At 42.1% G+C, this 24,326-nt stretch overlaps 3 protein-coding genes across 5 annotated transcripts; 2 read left to right on the plus strand and 1 right to left on the minus strand.

The window, feature by feature from the left end:
• Positions 1-4,332: 4,332 nt before the first annotated feature.
• LOC116259869 (uncharacterized) lies at positions 4,333-21,046 on the plus strand. Of its 3 annotated transcripts, none has more exons than XM_031637833.2 (3): positions 4,333-4,636; positions 20,083-20,296; positions 20,728-21,046. In XM_031637833.2, exons 2-3 carry the CDS (start codon positions 20,093-20,095, stop codon positions 20,839-20,841), a joined length of 318 nt encoding a protein of 105 aa, XP_031493693.1. In that variant the 5' UTR covers positions 4,333-4,636; positions 20,083-20,092; the 3' UTR covers positions 20,842-21,046. The 3 variants fall into 3 exon arrangements, with proteins under 3 accessions (XP_031493693.1, XP_031493692.1, XP_031493691.1); XM_031637832.2 differs by having other exon boundaries at positions 4,335-4,625; XM_031637831.2 differs by lacking the exon at positions 4,333-4,636 and adding an exon at positions 4,958-5,610.
• LOC116260568 (uncharacterized mitochondrial protein AtMg00860-like) lies at positions 15,716-17,019 on the plus strand. The gene is made up of 2 exons (XM_031639024.1): positions 15,716-15,772; positions 16,450-17,019. Exons 1-2 carry the CDS (start codon positions 15,716-15,718, stop codon positions 17,017-17,019), a joined length of 627 nt encoding a protein of 208 aa, XP_031494884.1.
• Positions 21,047-21,357: 311 nt separating the features above from the next.
• On the minus strand, positions 21,358-23,760 carry LOC116259868 (magnesium-protoporphyrin IX monomethyl ester [oxidative] cyclase, chloroplastic-like). The gene is made up of 5 exons (XM_031637830.2): positions 23,217-23,760; positions 22,797-22,861; positions 22,359-22,686; positions 22,115-22,213; positions 21,358-21,687 (listed from the first exon to the last, which is right to left on the minus strand). The coding sequence occupies exons 1-5, from the start codon at positions 23,706-23,708 to the stop codon at positions 21,424-21,426; spliced, it is 1,248 nt and encodes a 415-aa protein (XP_031493690.1). The 5' UTR covers positions 23,709-23,760; the 3' UTR covers positions 21,358-21,423.
• Between the last annotated feature and the right edge of the window lie 566 nt (positions 23,761-24,326).

Below are 24,326 nucleotides of genomic sequence, written 5' to 3' on the forward strand. Positions count from 1 at the left end.
CATTCTCAATGTCACGGGCTGACTTTTTCAAGCCTATTTACCCCACGCGGCGCCAAATGTTTCCCCAAGCCTTCGGTCAGCCTTAACTCAATCTCAATATAGCGGAAGCTTTCATCATTCTTTGGAACCATAGACTAGACGATGAGTGATAAGCACTCGGTAATGACCTTCAAAATCATGGGATGAGGTGTTCCTTCCCATACAAGTGACAACCTCATGTCAAGACCCGGTAAAGAGGCTTTCTTCGTGATTAAGATATACTTGGATCGCTCATATACAAGTGACAACCTCATATCAAGACCCGGTAAAGAGGCATTCTACGTCATTAAGATATACTTGGATCACTCATTATCCACTACTGATCCGAATCGTTCATCCAAAGAGGAGAACAAATCTGCTCTTTGCCTCTTTTACGGCGTTTGACCGATCGGATTCAGAGAAACTTTTACATTAAATTCCATTAAAAGATGGAAATGGGGTGCTAATAGAACCTCGCTGCCAAGGCGCTATCTCTACCCAAGATCACGCTCAGCAAGGCAAATCGATTTCAACTTTCTGATCTGCCGCTGCTTCTCCTTTTATCGCAAGAACAGGGGAGGCGTATGTTCCTTCGGCCGATTGGGGAAAAGAAGAAAAGAGTATTGAAGATGGGAGGAGGATTGACGCCGTCGGATCGAAGAAAGACACCAGCCGTCGCTGGTCAAGGGTGAGAAGAAATTAATCTGGCCGCCGCCGGGAAGACGAGTCGACTTGGTTGAGAAGAAGATGGGATGAGAGAGAGAGTGACGCCCAAAACGAAAATCAATTCATTCTTCATTCAAACGTAATCCAAAAAAGCCCTAATTTCAAAGCTTATATACATGAGAAGCGTCTCGGTTCACTTAGCTCATAACCCAAGACGATACAAAGAACTTAAAATAAAACGATTCTAACACGTCTTAAACCGAGACGGTACAAAAGATAATAAACATAAACAAAAGGGCGCCTGGATTGGATCTGGTTGCACCCGCTCTCTCTACGGATCCGAACTCTGTCTCACCTTTTTCGACCTTAGCTGCTCCACCCGCTCCTTCCACTGCAGCCATATAAGTAATGCCCAAGGGTTCTATTAGTGTCAAACCCTGAACCATGCCAAGGTGTCGTGTGGTCCAACTCACTCGCGTGCACTTGGCCCTACGCACATAGGTGCTAGTACCCAACCCTGCAAGTCGCTTCTTGGGCTTGCGCTCATCCTCGGCCGTGCGCAATGCTGCGGCCTGTTGCTCTCGGCACTCCCCGCCGAGACTAACCTCACAAGGCAAGGAGGACATAAGCCTGTCAGGTGGTAATCGGCGTGCCCAGCTGCTACTAATTCCGCTGGTCGGCTCCGCTCTTGCACCCTCGTCCAGGCCTTCGACCGTCCTCGATGGTGTCAAAATAAGGCACGTATCAGATCCACCCTCCTTAGACCGAGCTTGACCCCAAGCTCGTATGAGGTTATCTTCTTGGATGATCAGACTATACCCTTTATGTGATCCCATGCTGCTATGTTTTGGCCCTCCCTTCCAAGGCGTTGGAACAAGTTTCTTCTTTGTACAACCTGGAATCTCTTCGACCTGCTCTCATCGGTCACTTATCGAACTAGTGGCTATCTTCTGCATTGATGTCCTTTGTAGACTGTTCAACAAGCTCTCTGAAATACCATTACCACCCTCCTTAGGCTTGACCATACACTGAGGATTGAAGGACCGTGATAACAAGGGCTCTTTCATGACTGTGGTGTCATGCTCAACCGTCGAACCCATGGCGAATTCAGCTTGCTTCCATTTTGCTTGCAGCTCATCAATGGTCTCAATGATTTTCTCACAAAGTTGCTGCATTGCTCGTGGCGCCGAACCGTCCACATACGACTCTTGGTGCTTGCTGTCATAGCTCTCTTCTTCTTGGCCAAAGACCGAGGAAATCACTTCTAGCTTGAAACTCTGGTTGGAGTCTCCTACCTTGAGGATCTCACCTGAGTAGAACTGCTCGGTGCATTGGGGTCTTATCACAATCTCTGCTACACTTAATTTCCCTGTAAGCGTCAAGTTTGTCACCCAAACTCGTCGGCTCACCTTGTCGACCTCGAGTTCAAAGTGGAACCCGTGGATGCTAGGGTGTTGGAACACCAAGTCGCAATTAGGGTTTCTTCCTGCCGTCCAGACCTCCATCCTCGGTTCTTGGTTGATTTCTGAACCCGGAATCAGCACTATATCTTGTAGGTGTTTGTTCCTCGCGTAGACGCCAAAAACTAAGTCCATTGCACTCATATTCTCTGTTAATCGCTCCAAGGACCTTTGCTCAATAAAAATTCAATATCTCCCTGCTGGAAGGTCCAAAAATCATGAAACTTGGACTGAAAAATTCTTCACTTCCATAGCTTTCCAATGCATCCAAGCTCGTTACCAGATTCAGTTCTTATCAGAATTCGTAGAGCTCCAAAGTCATGCCTCAGCTGCTGGTCGCAGACAAGTTTTAGGCTTCGTCAGTCCACTGGAAATGCCTTAGACCAGTCGTCCTTCAAAAATTCGCTGAGCCCTGGATTTATATCCAAAAATTTTGAAATTTAAAGGGCAGAAAGTAGAGATCCAGACGACTCCAACGCATCTAAAATCGCATAAATCCGAGTTCTGAGCAATCAACGCCGGCCGATCAAAGTTGGAGAAGATTCGGCTTTTTTTAGATGTCTGAGACGGATGAACAGTGGAGCTTCGGGTGGTGTCCTACCCAGGAGACGTGCTTCAAAAGGCCAGGACACGCCAACACGATTTCGCTTCCATTAAAGAAAGAAGGACACGTGTTGTGCAGGACTCGGTGTCGCCTACCATCGAGGTGGAGCGGGACTCTTGGCGGGACATGACGAGCGTTGAGTTCCAGGAGATGCGGGCCTCAACGGGACTCGCGTGTCCGTGAGTACCGCGACTTCTCAAGACACGAAACAAGGACACCTCGGCGGTGACTGAAGAACACGGCGCCGGAAAGGTTGATTTCGCTGGAAAATCGCCTCTGCGTCGAAAAACGTGCAGAAAACTCCGGCAGACTTCAAATCGCTATTCCAGCCTCGTTTCTGGGCCAAATTGAGCCTTCTTGTGCTCGTTTTGCTCGGAAACTTGTCAAGAATCTCCTGGTATTGTCATCAACACGTTTTGATTCTGTTGGTGATCGGAATCAACGCCAGAGTGCTTGGTGGTCACCAGAGAAGGGGAAGAACAGCGCTTGAGAACCCGCGCCTCTTCAAAAATCGATTCCTCGCAAATCACAGCCTCAAAAATTCTGAAAATTTGTTAATAAATGCTTCAGATGTAGACGAATTCAATGGTCTAGTGCTCGACCAGTAAATCCTTCCACAAAATTAACGCCAATGGTTTTTGTCTTTGTGTTTCTTGTTTTTCTTGGAGAAGACGATATCTGTAGTCTGAAGCTTCAATTCGCCGCCGTGAGTGTCGGCTCTGATACCAAATTGATAGAACCTCGCTGCCGAGGTGCTATCTCTACTCAAGATCACGCTTAGCAAGGCAAATTGATTTCAACTTTCTGATATGCCGCTGCTTCTCCTTTTATCGCAAGAACAGGGGAGGCAGATGTTCCTTCGGTCGATTGGGGAAAAGAAGAAAAGAGTATTGAGGATGAGAGGAGGATTGACGCCGTCGGATCGAAGAAAGACACCAGCCGCCACTGGTCAAGGGTGAGAAGAAATCAATCCGGCCGCCGTCGGGAAGACGAGTCGACTTGGTTCAGGAGAAGATGGGATGAGAGAGAGAGTGATGCCCAAAACGAAAATCAATTCATTCTTCATTCAAGGGTAATAAAAAAAAGCCATAATTTCAAAGCTTATATACATTAGAAGCATCTCGGTTCACTTAGCTCATAACCCGAGACAATACAAAGAACTTAAAAAAAAAACGATTCTAACATGTCTCAAACCGAGACGGTACAAAAGATTAAATAAACATAAACAAAAGAGTGTCTGGATTGGATCTGGTTGCGCCCGCTCTCTCTACGGATCCGAACCCTGTCTCACCTTTTTCTACCTTAGCTGTTCCACCCGCTCTTCCCACTGCAGCCATATAAGTAATGCCCAAGGGTTCTAGTGTCGAACCCTGAACCATGCCAAGGTGTCGTGTGGTCCAACTCACTCGCGTGCACTTGGCCCTACGCACATAGGTGCTAGTGCCCAACCTGCAAGTCGCTTCTTGGGCTTGCGCTCATCCTCGGCCATGCGCAATGCCGTGTCCTACTGCTCTCGGCACTCTCCGCCGAAATTAACCTCAGGTAAGGAGGACATAAGCCTGTCAGGTGGTAATCGGTGTACCCAACTCAGCGTACCCAACTGCTACTAACACCGCTGGTTGGCTCCGCTCTTGCACCTGCCTTCGACCGTCCTCGATGGTGTCAAAATACGTATAACGTGCCAACACCGGAATGGGATTTCGGCGGTAGGATTTTCATTCTGAAATCGTGATTCCTGTTTTGGGTTCCTTCTGCGAACGCCTCTCCCTCTCCGTCTCCTCGAACCATAAAATTGGAACGCCTCTCCCTCTTTCGCACGAACAACCAGCCAGATACACGTGCTGCGCTCTACTCATCTCTTTTGCAGTGTGCGTGAGGTGAGGTTCTGGTACACACACTCTCTCTCTCTCACACACACACACACTGGCTTGCCATTGCCAACGTTGGTCATTTTCCTTGTTTCATGGTTTGAGGTGTTGGGTGTTGGAACTTCTGATTTAAGGAATGAGGAGGCATTTGGAGGGCCTTGAATTGGAACAAATCAAAACTTTGTTATGCAAGAAAGAAATTGGATTCGATACCAGGAGGGGTGAACAACAAATTTACAGTGTTTAACTTGAAAAGGACGGTTTTGAGCTGCCATGTAGAGACAAAGCACAAATTATTTCACACGGAGCCAGGGCAGGAGGCCCTCAACAGGAGAAAATTTTCTTTACATGAAGTCTCAAGCATGAAAGCGCAGAACAGTGAAGCAGACAGCTCTTTTTCCTCTAGATAGAGTCGGGTGCGGTCAGCCGCACCCACTATAATCGTCATTTTTGGACGGGCACTTCCCTCGCGTCAAACGCGAGTCAGGGGCGGTTTGACATTTTGTTCTATGTTTTGAGGTTTTCTTTCAATTTTCATTTTTGACGAAAATCGACTTCCGGCACGATCGATCGTGCCCTTTGCCCCCTTCCCGCTGCTTTCTCTCCGTCCGCTGCTCTCTCTGATCGATCGTGTCATCCACCGGCGGCATCCTCTCCGTCCGGGTCCACTGCTCTTTCTCCGATTTTTACCTCCACAGCCAGCATCATCTCCGTCCTGATTTAGACAAACACATACCTCTCTCTCCGTCCGCTGCTCTCTCTCCATATTCTGATCGATCGTGTCCTCCACCGGCGGCATCCTCTCCGTCCGGCATCCGCTGCTCTCTATCCGATTTCTACCTTCACCGGCGGCATCTTCTCCGTCCTGAAATGGCTTAATCGCCGTTGGTTGTCCTCAGAAGAACGATCGGACTGCTGACTGCTCCCGTGCTCTATTCTTCTTTCACATCTTTCCACTTTTCTTCACTCACGAAAGAAGCTGCATTTTAGGAAGGCAAAATCTCTCTTTCACTCTTTGGAGCAGTGTGTTTTTTTCTTTTTATTGTTTGATTCTGATATCGCGCTCCGATTTTGATTTCTCTCTGTTCTGTCTCGTCTCTCTCTGCCGCAGGCAGCATAGCTATGTATATATACTTGGCTTATGTGAACATCTAGCTTCTGTTTAATTCTTTCAGCCAAAGTACTGTTCGTTAGCTCTTAAAATGTGTTAATGAAACCGCCACTTGCTTGATGGCTATTTTGGCTTCTGTGAAGTGTGAAACATATATGTGTTAAATTGTTAATCCAGGGCCATCATTGGTCTTCTTCTCCTGGTTTCAGTTATGCTACATTGAGAAAAATTGTCGAGCAAGTTTTAATGATGTTTCTTACTTCTTTTTGTTTTATATTGATGAAGTGAATATTTATTCCCTTATTGTGAATAGCTGCAGTAGATATACACATATATATATCTATATTATAATAATCAATTAATAATAATAATAATAATAAATACCCTCATCACACCACCACACCTAAATTTTCTGAGATGTGCCGCTCCGGCACGCGTGCCCTGCATCCCGCACCTATGTGACACAGAAATGAAGAGTTTGTGCGTAGTAAAATTCTTGCATAGAAAAGTGTTCGAGAAAAATTCCTGCGTAAAAAATTTCTTGCTGATTGTGTCCACTATGAACACTTTAAAGTGTTTGAGGAAATATCTCAGAGAAACCAACTACAGTATTTGACTCACCTTTTAAACGCGATCCTTTGTTAATTTTCTAATACAAAGTTCATAAGCTTGCAGCTTACTGTTGCCAAAGAAAAATTCATCAAACTTGTTCAGTTAAAACGTTATTTGTTTAGGAAAAGAACGAAGTTTCTAGGCCAGAAACGTGCATCTTGGTTCTATTGTTAGATTATTAATTTATTAGATTGAACCAACAACGAAGTGAAACATGAGCAGTTAAAACACTGGTTAATTGGTCTGTCGTTTACCAACCTAAGGGCATGTTCTTTGACCTCTTAAAAAATTTCGTTGCAATTTTTGTTAAAGCTGGATGGTGCTGAACGTTGATTTTCAGCTTGCAATTGTATTGTGAAGTTAAACTTTTTGGTCAGCATTTTTTTTACTTGTGTAAGATGTTCGTGGTGTCCCACACCTCATAAATCCAGAAGCAACAGAAAAAATAATTACAGAATTTTGATGGGTATTGCATCAAGCATCTGAATTTTGATTCTGGAATGAAAATTCCAGGCCATCAAATACACTAGGAAAGTGAAACCTGGAATTTTCATCCCATTCCACAACTGGAATGTTGATTCAGGAATTTTCTTTCCAGAATTATAATTCTAAGGTATCAAATGCCTGCTAAACGAATGAATGAATGATCCTCGACCAGTTTGGCTCGTGCAACTGTGAATGAAATTCCTGTTTTTTTGAGGTTCTAGGTTGAACTTACATCAATTTTCATCAAAATTTGCCACCCCGTGCAGACAAAAGGCCTGCAACTATGTTTTCTATTTCGGTATCTAAGTCTTTGGCCCATTTTGTGTGGAGTTACTCTTTTAACATGCCTGTTTTCCATTGCTTGCTTCAATAATGACTTATATGAGCAAAAGACCCTTATAGTTTTCTTTCTCATGTGGATATTTCTTGGCAGAAGGTTTGAGAACTCTGGCCATTATATTTGATGCCTGGAAGAGTTCAACGAAATGCTTCAAACAAATCTGGAATAAGATCCACTTACTTTCTTAGTAACGGAGAAAAGGATTTGATTATTTTATTTGGGCAAAATGGCATCTTCTAGAGATTGTACAATCGAGGTCTTCTAGTGAAGGCTTGTATGATATGTACACTAATGGATTGCTTATTGGAATTTGTGGGCGAAGATGTTTAAAATTTGTAGAGCTTGCCACTAGTTGTAGGAATTTCAGGTGGTTTACGAGGCTGAGCATCTCATTGGTTGGCTTGCCTTGTATCATGAGAAAACTCATTCTTCGTTCAAAGCTTTTGCAAGCGGTGTTAAGACCCTTCACCATGTGGAGAAGAGCAAAGTATGAGCCACAATTGTTCTTATATGCTCTGTTCATATAGGTTGTGCAATCCGTTATAAACATACTGCATATCTTAGATGTATGTTATACATTGTCATAAAAAACGTGTACGTGTATTATATGGCGAGGAATTTTTGGGTATAATACGACAAAGTTGTATATCTCAGGAATATCTTGACAAATTTTTAAAAAGTTTAAAACATTTAATAAATCCTGAAAATTATAAAAAAATAAAAAATCATAAAAATACAAAAGATGCGTATAATATGCTTATAATACACGTTTTTTATTTTCTGGCATTTTTTGAAAAGATGCGGTTTTTTATGTTTTATACGACTGACTATGTTTTGGCATATCATATGCGGTTTTTTCCAATAGGACGCCTTTTCTGTGACATTGATGTTATATTATGTATCTTACATGTACTTTGAACATTTGTCATGCATAAATACACTTTCTTATATATCACTGTTAGCTGCTGGCCTAACACTGCCTTGCTTATGTCTTTACGTTTTTAGTTATGTTTCTGTTTGAACACTCACAGGTAGTTCACGGGTCGGGTGACTAGTTAGGTCATGTAATAGACCCACTCAAGATCCACACACACACACACACACATATGTATATATATATACCTTAAGGGTAATTAAAACCCTAATGAATGAATGAGATTACTACCAAAGCTGGGCTTTATGTTACTTTCTGTTAATTGTGTGCTTAAGGCAGAGACCTAAAACAGAGAGGCAGGTGGATAGCTACTTGGTAGCTATCAATTTATCAGACCGCAAACACCATGGCAGAGAGTATCACGGCAAGGGAGGTGATGGCGGCTTTGGAGCACCACCGGAACTAGGTGGAAGCGGCGATAGAGCTTTCGAGGTGCGGATGCACCTGATGGACCAATACGTGGATGGAATGGATGCACGCTTGGAGACCCTGGTCGATGAGCAACAGACAATGGCGACCCTGCTATGTGAAAGCCTCCGACAAGGCACGCAATGCTCTCATAGTTCAGGGTAGACGTAGACCGATGATCGATGGGGAAATACCTAGCTGCTGAATGGAGCAGAGGGATCTGCCTGGAAACCTTCAAAGATGGAATTTCCGAAGTTCACCAGAGATGATCCCATTAGCTGGGTGTCTCGATCGGAATAATACTTTGAATGCTAGGGAATCGTGGGAGAGCAGAGGGTGAATCAAGCGGCCGTCTACTTCGAAGGAGCGGCGATCCATTGGTATCGCTGACTATTGTCACACCAGGGGAAGCCGGATTGGGAAACCCTCTTCAGGGAGATCACCGCCCGCTTTGGGCCCTCAGGGTACCTTGATTATAATGTCGAGCTCTCGAGAATTAGGCAGATGGGCATGGTGTTAGAGTATCAGGAAAATTTCGAGGCACTTATGAACATTGTTCCTGGCTGGCCCCATGTTAACACCTCAAATTTTTCTACCTCAGTTGATGGAAGCAATGTTAAAATTTGACAAAATAATTTCACAAAAAGATTGTGAAAATTTGAAATTTTAAAACCATTTCGAATCTAAGCACAATTTAGATTCAAATCATGAGCTTGACTAGTGACATGAATCCCAAAGCAGGATTACAAGCCTAGATCTTAATTCAATACGCAAAACCGGATCCAAATTAGGATTTAAGATCTTAATCTAAATTGCAAGTGTAATTTGAAATCTATATCCAATTACGAAATTTAAATCCAAAGTTAGATCCAATTCAGGATCTAAAAGGCTCTGGGGACCCACGTGTGGGCCCCACCTGGCTCGTGTGGGCAGCCCAAGAGGTCACACACTCCCATTTTCAAAATATATTCTCTCAATTATTTCTAACAATCACCACATTGTGTTATTTGAAACAGAAGTCAGGTGAGAGGGTCAAAGATTTCATTTAAAGATGAGGTCTTCTTGTAATAAGATGAGAGACCCAATCTCTCAATCCCATGCATTGGGACTGATCACCAATAATTAGACACAACCACTAAAGAGCCTCATTTTTAATGCTCCAATCAAGTCTTTCATTGATTGATCCCACTGAAAGTGCAGAATGCATTGAGGTAGGAATTGAAAATGGAGTTTTTGATGTTGTCATCTCGATAAAGTTCAAAAAAGATATAAAGAAAAGCAACAAGAGTCAAAATGCTCTAATCAATATCAAAACACTGTCACCTTCAAAAGGGAAAGAATAGACTATTCCAAGAATAAAGGAGTAGCAGACAAAGCCAACAACAGTGACACTAAGAACAATATCCCGAATGGGGATATGACAGAAAATTTATCCTGTTGAAACATAGTTACGAAGAAGTTATGCACGAGCTAATTGAAAGAGGCACTCTGTTTCTTCTAAAAGTTTCTAACCCACCACCAATGATAGGAAAGAACAAAGAACAATTTTGTAAATTTTATCGTGCCTCAGGACCCGATACAGAGGATTGCCTTGTGCTCAAAAATATTGTACAAGATGCAGTTGACAAAGAAATAATCAAGGAAGTCAGTGAACAACCAGACATCCTCAAAAACCATTTTCCTAAACATGAGAAAGAAACAACTGCAATGATCAGATTTTCAACAAATTATCAAGTCATGGTGACAAACAAATGAGATAAAACATTCTTGAATTTCTTTAAATTGTTTTCCAAATATGACAAAGGATTCATCAATAAACCAACTAGACATGTCCAGCAAAAAGTCAGATAGAGGTTGATCAAAAAAGCAAATATGGGATCATGAACCTTTGGAAGGCATTTTCAAGGAATTAGACCCCCTACTTCAAATCAAGAGGGAAATATTTAGCCATAACCAAGGAGATGAATGAGCTTTTGGATTATACGAAAATGGTCCAATCACATTTGATGATAACGATCTACTAAACGAAGACACATTGCATAATGATGCCTTGCACATAGTGGTTGAAACAAGAGGCATCAGAGTCTCGCATGTTTTAATTGATAGAGGATCCAGCCTGAACATTTGTCTACAGCAAATAGCTAGCGAATTATGCATAATGCAAGTTGACTATACCCCATAATCAATTTTCATTCATGGATATGACGGATTGGGACAACCTTGCATATGCTGTGTATGTCTTGATCTGAATATCTCCGAAACATATCATCGGGTTTTATTTCATGTGGTCGATATAGAACCCTCATTCAACTTGTTGCTCGGAAGACCATGGATCCATGCTACAAATGTGGTTCCTTTCACTCTACATCAATGTGTCAAATGAACTTACAACATGAATACTATAACAATCTATGCAGATAACAAATAGAATCGTCTTGTGCATCCAATGATTCTGGTACCAACATATACAATTGAAGTGCCTAGCATTCGGATATGCAAAAAGGAAGAATTATCTCAATGTCTCAACGAATTGGTTATTCAGAAGCCAAAGAAACAAATATGGATGGAAAAAGATAGCAAGTCAAATCTGTGTGAAACAAATTACAAGGGTCACCCATTATTCAAAAATTTTTGCCAGAATGAGAAAGGATTAGACTTGCTCTTGCGTCATGGCTCCCAACCATTCACTGGCCTTGACAAACATGAAAATGGTACGTAGCCTGCAAGGCAGAATTGATCTGCAATGGCTTGACCCTTGATTGATTTCTGTGATACATATTCCAAATCCTATTGCATCAACAGAAGTTGTTACTTTGCTATCTTTTCATTTAGAAATGGCTGCTCGAGGATATATTTGAGTGGATTAATAAAATTTTAACATCGCATGACAATAGGTAGTGCCAAATATTCAGATTTGTAAAGAAGAAGAATTATCTCAAGGTTTCAGCGAATTGGCTATTCAAAAGCCTAAGAAGCAGATATGAATGGAAAAAGATACCAAGCCAAATCTATCTGAAACAAGTTACAAGAGTCACCCATTATTCATAAATTTATGCCAGAATGAGAAAGGTTTATACTTGCTCCTGCATCAGGGCTACTGGCCATTCGCTGACCTTGGCAAACATGAAAATGGTACGTAGCCTGCAAGGCAAAGGCGATCATTGAGATGTCACTGCATACAAATCTAAAGGAGTTATGTAGCTTGCAAGACAAAATTCAGTCAATCAAAAGGTTTATATCTAATCTTGTCATGAGATGTGAACCCTTTAGCCATTTACTGCGCAAAGGAGTAAAGTTTGAATGCAGACATGAATGTCAGGCCTCATTCGAAAAGATCAAGAAATATCTTCTTTGCCCACCAATTTAAAAACCCCCAATTTGGGCGAAACTTGTATGTCTTTACATTACAGTCAACAATTCAGGCCGTGGTGAATTTTTAGCACAATATGAAGAAGTTGTGCAGTATGAAAAGGATTACTCTCACATGGAAAAAACTTGCTTAGCCTTGGTATGAATATGTCAAAAATTGAGGCACTACCTATTGTCATGCGATGTTATGAATGTGACTCTTGTAATTTGTTTCAGACAAATTTGACTTGGTATCTTTTTCCATCCGTATCTGTTTCTTTGGTTTCTGAATAACCAATTCATTGAGACCTTGAGATAATTCTTTTTTTTTGTAGATCCGAATGCTAGGTACTTCAATTGTATATGTGATAGAAATCTAGCACCAATATCTGTAACCAGAAAACAACACTCACGCAGGAAGATAGAGATAGAGAGAGAGAGAGAGAGAGAGAGAGAGGGAGAGAGAGAATGAAAACAAGAAGAAACTGAGGAGAAGAAGCCGTAGCAAAAATGGTTTGCACGACCTCTATTTATAATCTCATTTCCAGAATTCTAAGAGTCTCCAATCGTAGAATCCTAGGAGATTTCACAAGCTCCAAGGACATTAATTACATCATAGAAACCTAAGAGACTTCACATATTACAAGGATATTAACTACAACATAGAATCCTAGGAGACTTCCCATATAACAAGGATATTAACTACAACATAGAATCCTAGGAGACTCTTCACATGTTACAAGGACATTAAATATCTTAACACATTCTACAAGGAGGTGGAATCCTAAGAGACTCCTCTTCAACGTGCTGGTGAAGGATTTATATTTTAACAATGTGTTGGTACCAGAATCATTAGATGCACAAGACGATTTTGCCTGTCCTCTACATAGATTGTTATAGTATTCATGTTGTGAGTCTATTTGACACATTAATGTAGAGTGGAAGGAACCGCATTTGTAGCATGAATCTATGGTCTTCCGAGCAACAAGTTGAATGAGGATTCTATGAATAAAACCTGATGATATGTGTCAGAGATATTCAGATCAAGACATACACAGCCTATGCAAAGTTGTCCCAATCCGTTATATCTATGAATGAAAATTGATGATAGGGTATAGTCAGTTTGCTTTATTCCTAATGCACGAGCTATTTGCTGTGGACAAATGTTCAGGCCGGCTCCTCCGTTAATTAAAACATGGAAGACTCTGATGCATCTTGTTTCAACCACTATGTGCAAGACATCATTATCCAATGTGCCTTCGTTTGGTAGATCTTTGTCGCAAAATGTGATTGGATCATTTTCGTATAGTCCAAAAGCCCATTCATCTCTCCGGTTAGGGCTAAATCTTTCCCTCTTGATTTGAGATAGGTGGTCTAATTCCTTGAAAATAACTTCCAAAGGTTCAGGATCTCATATTTGCTTCTTTTGATCAACCTCTATATGACTGTTTTGCTTGCTTTGTCTAGTTAGTTCATTGATGGATCCTTTGTCATGTTTGGAAAACAATTTAAAGAAATACAAGGATGCTTTATCCCTTTTGTTTGTCACCATGACTTGATAATTTGTTGAAAATCCGATCATTGCAGCTGTTTCTTTTCCATGTTTAGGAAAAGGGTTTTTGATGATGTTTGGTTGTTCATTGACTTCCTTGGTTATTTTTTTGTCAACTGCATCTTGTACAATATTTTTTAGCACAAAGCAATCCTCTGTATCATGTCCTGGAGCACGATGAAATTTGTAAAATTTTTCTTTGTTTTTTCCCATCATTGGTGGTGGGTTAGAAACTTTTGGGAGAAACAGAGTGTCTCTTTGAATCAGCTCGTGCATGATTTCTTCGTAACTTTGTTCCAACAGGGTGAATTTTTTGTCATATCCCCATCCGGAATGTTTGTTCTTAGTGCCACTGTTGTTGGCTTTGTGTGCTACTCCTTTATTCTTTCCCTTTTGAAGGTGGCAGCGTTTTGATATTGATTGGAGCATTTTGACTCTTGCTGTCTATCACACAGATACATGGGTTTAGCCCACATACCCGCTCTGATATGCTGACACGCGGATCTGGATACAAGACACGGGTGGGACATGCCAAAAAATAAACTATTAATTTAATGTTTTTTTTTCATTTTTTCATTTTTTTGATGCATCCAATTATTTCCATGAACAATCCTTTCAAATACTCAGCACTTTTGTGATAAAACAAACATTCTTACGAGATTATAAGAGTGAACTATTAATTTAATGTTTTTTTTTTCATTTTATCGTTTTTGAGAATATAAAATTTGTCATACTCAAAATTTTCAAAATTGGCATGTCCATACCCGTATCGTACCCGCACCCATGTGACATAGCTCATGCTGCTTTTCTTTATATCTTTGAACTTTATCGGGATAACAACATCAAAAACTTCATTTTCAATTCCTGCCTCGATGCATTCTACACTTTCAGTGAGATCAATGAAAGATTTGATTGGAGCATTAGAAATGAGGCTCCTTAGTGGTCGTGTCAAATTGTTGGTGCCAATGCATGGGATTGAGAGATTGGTTCTCTCATCTTATTGCAAGAAGACCTCTATCTTTGAATGAAATCTCTGACCCTCTCACCTGGCCTCTATTTCAGATAACACAATGTGGTGATTGTTAGAAATAATTGAGAGAATATATTTTGAAAAGGGGGGTGCGTGACCTCTTGGGTGGGCTTCTGACCACACGAGCCAGTGGAGGCCACACGTGGGTCCCACATAGCCTTATAGATCTTGAATTGAATGTAATTTTGGATTTAAATCCGGATTTAAATTTCGTAATTGGATATAGATTTCAAATTACACTTGTAATTTGGATCCGGTTTTGAGTACTGAATTAGGATCTAGGCTCGTAATCATGCTTTGGGATTCGTGTGACTAGTCAAATTCATGATTTGAACCTAAATTGTGCTTAGATTTGAAATTGACTTTAAAATTTCAAATTTTCACAATCTTTTTGTGAAATTCTTTTGTAAAATTTTGACATTGCTTCCATCAACTGAGGTGGAAAAATTTGGAGTGTTAACACCCCTACAGGTCTTTATTGGGGCATTTGTCGAAGTTCTTAAGGACAAGCTACGAATCAAAGTACAAACGATGAAAACCCCAAACTTTGTCAGAATGTTTCGAAACTGCTCCCACGGTAGAGGAAAAATACGGACGATTGCACATCGCCGACAAGAATTGGTTTGACACTAGGAGCATTCAGCGAGGCCCGATAAAGGCAGAAACTCTCCCTTATGCAGCGATTGGGGCCAAGGCGAGGAACCTCCCTTAACAAGTCGTGAAGCATCTGATGCCCGAGCAAATAAAGGAAAGGCGGCATTAGGTTATCTGCTTCAATTGCGATCGCCCATGGGCAGCAGGGCATAATTGCCGATGGTTACATATGTATTTGGTTGAAGAAGGGGAGGAGCCCCCTAACGAAGAAGAAAATACCCCCACAACTGAACACACAACAACTCCGGCAGAAGAGGCACTAACGGAGTTCTCCCTGCATGTGCTCGTAGGAGATGAGGTTCCCAACTGATGAGAATTGAAGGGCGATTTCGTGGCAGGAAGGTAAGTGTGTTGATCGACACTAGATCAACACACAACTTCATTTCTGAGAAATTTGTCATGCTATGGGGTGTAGTGTCGAGACGCAGCCCGTCTTCGATGTGGTGGTTGGGGACGCGGTACACTCAAGTGCAAGGGCAGATCCCACCAGGAAATACTTGAAATACATTGCCGCAACTTTCTTGTCCAACTGTACACACTCGCCATGGCTGGAGCCGACTTGGTTTGGGAATCCAATGGTTGCGTGACATTGGAAAAGTGGTCTGGGATTTCGTTGGCATGAAGATGCGGTTCCGTGGCTTGGGAGAGGAGAAATTAACACTCGCGGAGGCTCCCAAGAAGGTTTGCAAAGAAAAATCGGCTATGTATTTGCTGAAAGGACCAGCAGCTATTTTCCTGCTACTGCCGAAACAGGGGACCGGTGAACCCCGACCACAGCGGACAAGCCTTTGTATCCCAGCCCTCGAAGGTTTGCTCCAGGAAATTCAACAGGTCTTTTTGCCACTCACCAGTGTGACTGTAGCAAGGGGCGAAACCAGTGAAATCCAGTCCATCCAGGCCCTACCGCTATAGCTGAACGTGTTGTGGAACAACTAGTGCAAGAGATGCTGTAATCAAGGGTCATTCAGCCAAGCAAGAGTCTTTTTGCGTCCCTTGCCCTGTTGGCTAAGAAGGACAACAACTGGTGGTTGTGCATATATTGCCGCGCCTTGAACGCCATCACCATTAAGGACCGGTATCCCATCCCTGTGGTTGAGGATTTGCTCGATGAACTACAGGGAACACCCCTCTTCTCTAAACTGGATTTGTGCTCCGCTTACCATCAAATTAGGGTAGCAGTGGCGGACATTCCCAAGACTGCCTTCCATACTCACAATGGGCACTACGAGTTCACTGTCATGCCCTTCGGCCTAATGAATGCTCCCTCGACCTTTCAGTCACTGATGAATGACCTATTCTACCCTTACATGCGATGCTTTGTCTTGGTGTTTTTTTGATGATATCATCGTCTACAGCAGGAAAAGGCAGACCACATACAGCACCTGCGAGCTGTGCTTAACATATTGCAGCAGAACCAGCTTCACACTAAGCCATCAAAATACTCATTAGGAATGAGGGAAATCTCCTACCTGGGCCACATGATCAGTCAGGGCAGAGTTAGCATGGAAAGAGAAAAGGTTCAGGCTATTAAGGAATGGAGGACATCCCAATCAGTGAGAGAACTGCATGCATTCTTGGGACTCACCGGATATTATCGTAAGTTTGTCTATGGCTATATCACAGTAACTGCAACCCTCACTGAGTTGACAAAGAAGGGAAAATTTGTGTGGACTGAGAAGGCAGACCAATCCTTCCAACGGCTGAAGCAGGCAGTCACCACAGTGCTTGTCTTACAATTACCCAACTTCCAGCAGCCATTCACTGTGGAATCAGATGCATCAGACCTAGGCATGGGTACTGTCTTGAGCCAGAACAGCCACCCCATAGCCTATTTCAGTAAAGCAATGAGAGGAAGGGAGTTGATCGCCATTGTCCCGCAGTCCTCAAGTGGAAGCATTTTCTCTTGGGACAGCGATTCATGGTGCTAACAGATCATCAAACTCTCAAGTATTGCTTGCAACAACCAGCGCTGACACTGGCGCTACAGAAATGGCTCCTCAAGTTAATAGGCTTTGACCTGAGGTACACTTCCGTAAAGGAAAAGAAAATGCTGCAGCTGACAACCTCTCCAGGTCAGTACCATCACCGATGCATAGCCTACTAACTCTGTCTCAAGTGCAGGTTCAGTTGTGGTATCAGATCCTACGATCACAAGAAGGAGCTGTGTCTGTTCAACGACTTAAGGATCAGTTAGCAACCAATCATCTCAAGGTATACGACTGTGAATGGAAATCCCCCTATTTGTATCACAGAAGGTGCATTTATGTACCACCAGAAACATCCCTACCTCAAGTGCTATTGGAGCACTATCAAAATGACAGAGCTGCTGGGCACGAAGGAGTGGAGGCCACTTATAGGAGGATGCACCAAACTTTCTATTGGACAGGGATGAAGTGATCTGTAAGGGATTTCATACGGGCCTGCGACGTCTACTAAAGGAATAAATACGAAACCATGAGGTAGACTGCTACAGCCTCTTCCCACACCGAGCTCATGTGGGAGGATATCTCCATGGATTTTGGAGAAGGATTACCCTTGTCCAGAGGCAAATCAGTCGTACTGGTTGTGGTAGACCGCCTCTTGAAATATGCCCATTTCGTTGTCCTGTCTCATCCTTATACCGCCAAGACTGTGGCCATTGCTTTCCACAAAAATGTGGGAAAACTTCATGAAATACCATGAACGATAACTAGTGACAAGGACCCTGTCTTCTTCAATAGCTTTTGAAAGGAGTATTTCTGCATGTAAGGCACAACGCTGCAGATGAGCACCGGTTGTCACCCACAGACAAACAGGCAAAACTGAGGTTGTAAACCGTTGTCTTGAAACTTACTACGTTGTTTTCCAGTGCAGAGACCCTGACTGTGGGTAGATCACTTACCATGGGCAGAGTTTTCTTACAATACCACCTGACATTCATCCACTAGAACCACCCCTTTCGGAGCTTTCTATGGCAGGCCTCCTCCAGATATTCGTTGCTGCCAACCTGGGACTACCAGGGAACAAAAGGTTGAACACTCGACTCAGGTGTCGAGATGCAGTCCGTAAGGACTTAAAGCCTGAAGGTGCACCTAGCAGCAGCTCGCAATCCAATGGTCCTCCAATACAACCGCTGACATTGCAAGCAGCACTTTGAAGAAGGAGATTGGGTATACTTGCGCAGACCCACTCATGGTGCAGGGTTTCGCCTACCCAAAGGATACAATAAGCTGGCCCCTCGTTACATCGGACCTTATAAGATCGTTAGGAAGATTGGAACTTTAGCCTATGAACTGCAGCTCCCTGAAGGAAGTAACATTCATACTGTCTTCCACATCTCAAAACTGAAGGTTTTTAACCATCCAACTACTCAGGACGCAGTAGCTTCTCTTCCCATTGTTGAGGACCATACCACACCTCAACCCTTTAGGCGTCTGGGCATCTGCAAGAACAGCAATAATGGTTCCTGCACCACTGAATGGCTAATTGAATGGAATCACAATGAAGACATGCCAGCAACCTGGGAGCATGCGGAGGAGATTGCCAGCTTTCCCAGTTTCACACCTTGAGGACAAGGTGCTTTTGAAAAGGGTTGTGGGGGGAGGGTGGTGTGTGGGAATTGTTAGGCCTAACACTGCCTTGCTCACGTCTTTACATTTTTAGTTCTGAGTCTGTTTCAGTACTCACAGGTAGTTCACAGGTATAAACCCACCCACTCGCACAAGATACATACACACACACACACACACACACACATATATATATATATACACCTTAGGGGGAATTAAAACCCTAATGAATGAATGAGATTACTACCGAAGCTGGGCTTTGTGTTAATTGTGTGCTTAAGATAGAGACCTAAAACAGAGAGGAAGGTGGATAGATACTTGGTAGGTATCAGTTACACTGCGTATGCATGATTGCATGTATATTGCTAGATTTTAAGAATCAGTCTGAAAAAGAATATACTTCAGAAAATCAACCAGCTCTGCTTTGCTCATGGCAGGTTGGCAAGCTGTTTGTGTGGCTTATCCTCAAGGAATGAGCCCCGTACAGAGGTGATTTGAATTTTTGGGTCTCTTTATCAGTCTCAGTGGGACTTGCCACTCTCTTCCTCATATTCACATTTTGTTCAGGAATCGAGAGAAGGATGCAGCATCATACATGGAAATAATGCAAGATATATGTTTTTGCTTGTTAATATGTAAATGTATCTGCTAAGCATAAAAGAGAACTAGCGACTTCACTTTGCTATGTTTTACTTATAGGTTTGATGGAAATGTAACTTCTTGCCCTACTGGCAGTACATTTACTGTTAAAAGGTTACTAACTCGAACCACATGCCCTTCATCTTCTTCACCTTCCTTTCTGGCAAGCATCTTTGAAACTTAACAAATTCGCAGGGGACATTAACTGTAGAGACTTGAAAAAAAAATAAGACTATGACTTTGCCATATATTCCGTCTGCTGAATCACATGAAATTTTAATTTAACCCCAAAGGCCCAAACACATACATATATGTGTTATATGTAAATGGAATGTATGGGGTAAACTTGGGAACAAGTACAATTTTGAAGCTGTAGTGCAGTGCCTGAAAATTTACTGACTATTATCCAGGTCTACTGAAAATTTACTGGTCTAATACATTTTTGGTCAAGTCTTCTTACCCATCGTTTGTGTGAGAGGGAAAATGTGATTCTCGTTATTGCCAATGGTAATTTGTTCTCCTTGTCTTTTACTTTGGTTTCTTTTTTCACTTTTTTATATCTTTAATCTTTATGTTAGCTTCTCTTGTTTTCTGCACGTGTGTCCACGTACTCCTTTATCATTTCATCCAACAAAGACAGTTCTAATTTTATAAAACCTTCTAAAATTGCATGATTATGAAATTTTGAGTATTTGTACATGTAGCTGCTATGTTTTTCTCAACTTGAGAACTGCAGTTGCCTGTGACATTCACAGAAATATCTTCCATTTGTCTGTATAATATGTTTGTATTTGTGACCTGCAGCCGTTAAATCATGGAAGTTGTTACTGCATACCGCCATCTTCTTAAAGCTGTTGACAAACACATTGGTGGGGAAGGAACTAAAAGACACTTTAGAGATTTTATAGTTCAGGAGTTCAGAAAAAGCATTAATCTATCAGATCAACATGCTATTCAGCAGAAGATAAAGCTTGCAAAGGATTACTCATTTATGCTTAATAGTGTACACCATCATAAGGTACTTCGGGATTATCTATTGTTGAGCTCTGTTCCTATTGTGAACACTTCTATTCAACCATTTTCTGTTTCTTGCAGGATGTCTTTTTTATTTTCTTGTCATTCTTTTGGACTTCTTTTTTATCTTAAAAAAACTTGTTATGTTTTTGCCCGTCAGGATGAGTTTTTTGGGGATCTTACTCTATTTCATGCTCAAGTAGCTGTTTCCAAATAGTCGTTCCTTTTGCATGCTTGATTTGGCCCTTTTCCTTGCATGATGTAAAAACTTGGAGATCCAACTGCATAATATTATTTGATTAGTTTTTAAAGGCTGTCTAAATATCTTAAGGTGAAATGTTTCAGTGCAGAGAACCTCCGAATTCTGAAGTGTATGATAAGTACTGCAACTCATGCTTATGTGCCAGAATCTAAATTTGTTAATGTGTTTTGCAGCACCTACTTTTCTCTTACAACATAGCCGTGGATAGGGCTGATGAAATGAGGAGAACAATCAGCAAGTCTGCCGCTAATGTTGGTCTTCGGCTCCCTGATGTTTATCATCCCTGAGATCTGGCTATTCTTGTTTTACTTTTTTCTTCTCATTTGAGGTTGGAAGAGTTGCTAATAGTGTTGCTTTAGTGAATTGTGCGACACCCTGCAAAATCAACTTTGAACTGAATTGTCGGATACAGCATTTAAGGAATGAGCTTAACAGTCACTTAAATTTTCCACTTCTAATGGGGATTCAGATATGCACTTTGTGCTGGCCACATCTCTTCCGTTTCGCTTAAAGTTTCCAGCTCTAATAGCTTTTTTTATTTTCAAAGGCCGCCGTTATTGTATTACCTTGTCGTTTAACATCAAGCATATCATGATGTCGACTTGGGACAGCTCTATTGGAACTTGGTGCCAGATTAGTTCAACAATTCCACCCATTATTTGTGGAGTTAATTATGAGGTTGATTTTGCCGGAGTCGCTGCTCCAATTCAAATACTTTCATCTACTGATATTCTAAGGCTAGTTTGCTATTCAGTAAAATATGAGGAGAGAGACCTGGAAGGAGTGGCCAATGGAACCTCTGATGCGGACAAGTTTTATGTATTCAAGTTCATCAAATACAAAAAAGTGGTTCTACTTCTTCCACCTAATTAATAAACAATTTGCGGCTCAAACTCTGCAAAATCAACGGATCCAGATTCAATTGGAGGCATGAGATAAGCTGCAATAAGCTCCGAGACTAGAGCAGCCACCAGGGGAATTTTCTTCAAGTTCTTGACAAAAGCAGGATCATCGCTGCTGCTTACGGCACTTAGCTGTGTGTTTATTTCCACCATCCTGTCCAGCTTCCTCTTGAATTCTGGGTTCTCCACATCCAACACAGCTGGGAAAATTCTAGCAGTTGTCCGATTTGTCTGAAACAGGGAACAGATAAAGGATAGGAATATTAATTGGATTCTATAGATGACTTATTACTAAAGTAGGAAATGATTTCGGTTGTTGAAATAACATGATAAAAAACCAAGGCCTCATGGCGAACATGCCCAGATGAAATTGGTAATTGATTATTACACCAATAGGCCATCCCAATCTTTGTTGAAGTGAGTAGTTAGCTGTGTTTTCCCTATTTTCATTTCCGCTATTCTTGGTTCAAGATTAATATGGGTAGAATAATGGCTGTCTCTCCCTTGGTGTTTGAGCTAGATTTGGTGAAACAGGGTATAACATGATTCAAGAAAGAAAGCTCTGAGCGAACTTTGACTTCTGAAACTTTGATGTCTGCATGTGTACAGATAGAGAATTCCATATCGCTTGGACAAATGTCTGAAATGGTATGCTTACCTCTATGATAACATGCATATCAAATTCCTTAGTGTTAAGGCCAATCCCTTCGTAGAAAGCAGTCCGCTGGCAGTCGTTTAGGTACATTGTTACATAGACCTGTTTCATAAAAACGAAAAAAATGTTTCAGATAATTTTTGCATGTGCATGTCTACTGGTGAAAGAGAGCTAGAGATGAGAATCTGTCATCCATGTATTCATACACAGAAGGTTGTGAGTTTTCAGTACAAGAGAAAGGACTTACGGAGAGACAGAAGAATCTTGACCATAGTTTGGATTGCCAGTCATTAAGGAACTGGGGTTGAGCTTTCAACAGCGCAGAGAAGAAATCACCATGTCTGTTCTCATCCTGGCACCAGTTCTCGAAGTACTTGAAGATCGGATAAACTTGGTACTCTGGGTTCTGTTTCAAATGCCTGTAAATCGTGATGTATCTCCAGTACCCGATTTTCTCAGACAGGTAAGTTGCATAAAAAATGAACTTCGGCTTGAAAAATGTGTATTTCCTAGCCTTGGTAAGGAAACCCAGATCCAGTGCCAGATTGAAATCAGCAAGACCCTTGTTAAGAAACCTGCAGAATAATATACAAGTTGAAGGAAGGAGGAGAGACCAGATTCTACAATTTCTTACATGGTTCTGTTTCCTTTGAAGCAAGAAGCACAAAGTGGTCAACGTGCGTACCCTGCATGTCTGGCTTCATCTCTTGACATGAGTGCAAAAATTTCAGCAATTACCGGATTGGTTTTCTGTTTCAGCATCGAAATAACAAATGAGATTTATAAGTGCAAATTATTTGTTCTCTTCTGTTTAGAAAATTGAACTTTAAGGCCATCCACATTGAACATACAATGACGACATAAGGTGATCGGTTTGAATTTTAAGCCCATTTTATATGAAAGGATAGCTATTCTTCCTCCTCTCAAAAAGGTTTTAAGGCCATACTCCTCTCAAAAAGGTTCCCCTGTAAAGAGCGTCTCCCACTAAGAACGACCACCAAAAGATTCAGTAACTTATTTTTCTTAATCTTTTCTTTTATGGGGACGGCAAGGAGACGGCAAACATAACCAATGATGGGGCGACGAGTCTGGGAAATTTAAGTACCTTAAGCCGGCGGCCGAGCTCTTTGTAGAGAAGGAAGCCGGAGAACTCGGCGGTGCAGGACCTCTCGAGGAACTCGACGAAGATCTCGCGAAGCGGGCCTTGCATCTGATCCGCCGCCTCCTTGAACTCCTTATTCCTTACGAAGTGCGTCTGGTTGTAGTCCGTCTTGAACTCCTGCAGCAGCGCCTCGAACTCCTTCATATTCAGGTTCTTGTTGATCTCCTTGTTGAACAGCGCCTCCATCTCGTCGAAGTCCGTCGTATAGAACCTCGGTGTCAGCAACGTCTCCTTGATTGCCGTTTTCCCCTTCTTACTAGCGGGCTTCCCCTTCGCCGGCGTGGCGGCGCCGGCGCTCATCCTGGGGAAGCATCTGGCGTATGTTGGTGGCTTTGTGGTTGCCTTCAATCCGAAGATTGCCCTTGTGCTGGTGGCAGCACTGTTGCTCTCTGGCCTGAACGAGATGGGTTTCAGGAGAGCCATCTCCGCGGCCATGTTTCGTGGAGAAATCGAGATGCAGAGAGAAAGAGCCAGGGGTGAAAAAGTGGTCTTGGTGTATATATAATTGGAAAGAGAGAGTGCGTGTGGAGGTTTACCGGATAGCAGGAGAGTTGTGATTGGTTGATTGCGATTGAATCTCATCTTGTGAAATCTCATGCTTTTTATCATACTGCTCCACGTGTTTCTGAGGCTTTTCCTTCCTCAAAGACTGGAGAAAATAAATAATAAAGAAGTGGCTGTCGTTAGGAACTGAACCGTTCTGATGTAATCTCCACTACTCAAATAGGTAATTCTTCTGATGTTATAAATCAATCAAAGCTTAAGGAAATTCAACTGGCAATATTAGACTGACAACCCTTAGCAGATGAACTGGTACGCTCTGAATTCGTCGGCTTCGGTCGATCGGCCTGTGAAACTGCTGGTTCGTGATCAACAAAAAGGCAAAGCGGTAGACATGACTCCGTTCATTTCTATATTTAAGTGAGCAGCGTATGATTGCTGAAGCCTCGACTCGATTTGCTTAATTTGCTTGTTAATATAGAATGAACATATTTTATTTCCATATTGCCTGTAAATTCGTACTTACCGTCCGCTTACCTTAGCAGTGCCGAA

This window comes from Nymphaea colorata, chromosome 9 (assembly GCF_008831285.2).
Source record: "Nymphaea colorata isolate Beijing-Zhang1983 chromosome 9, ASM883128v2, whole genome shotgun sequence".
Classification (NCBI taxonomy): Eukaryota; Viridiplantae; Streptophyta; class Magnoliopsida; order Nymphaeales; family Nymphaeaceae; genus Nymphaea; species Nymphaea colorata.

Excerpts from the sequence above, each read along its gene's own strand:
- LOC116260568 (XM_031639024.1), top strand. The coding sequence starts at position 15,716 with ATGCGGTTCCGTGGCTTGGGAGAGGAGAAATTAACACTCGCGGAGGCT. Across the intron at positions 15,773-16,449 it reads TCGCGGAGGCTCCCAAGAAG|GAAAAGGCAGACCACATACA; the intron begins GTTTGCAAAGAA and ends CGTCTACAGCAG.
- LOC116259869 (XM_031637833.2), top strand. The coding sequence starts at position 20,093 with ATGGAAGTTGTTACTGCATACCGCCATCTTCTTAAAGCTGTTGACAAA. Across the intron at positions 20,297-20,727 it reads ATAGTGTACACCATCATAAG|CACCTACTTTTCTCTTACAA; the intron begins GTACTTCGGGAT and ends TGTGTTTTGCAG.
- LOC116259868 (XM_031637830.2), bottom strand. The coding sequence starts at position 23,708 with ATGGCCGCGGAGATGGCTCTCCTGAAACCCATCTCGTTCAGGCCAGAG. Across the intron at positions 22,862-23,216 it reads AGCTCGGCCGCCGGCTTAAG|AAAACCAATCCGGTAATTGC; the intron begins GTACTTAAATTT and ends ATGCTGAAACAG. Across the intron at positions 22,687-22,796 it reads GATGAAGCCAGACATGCAGG|GTTTCTTAACAAGGGTCTTG; the intron begins GTACGCACGTTG and ends ATTATTCTGCAG.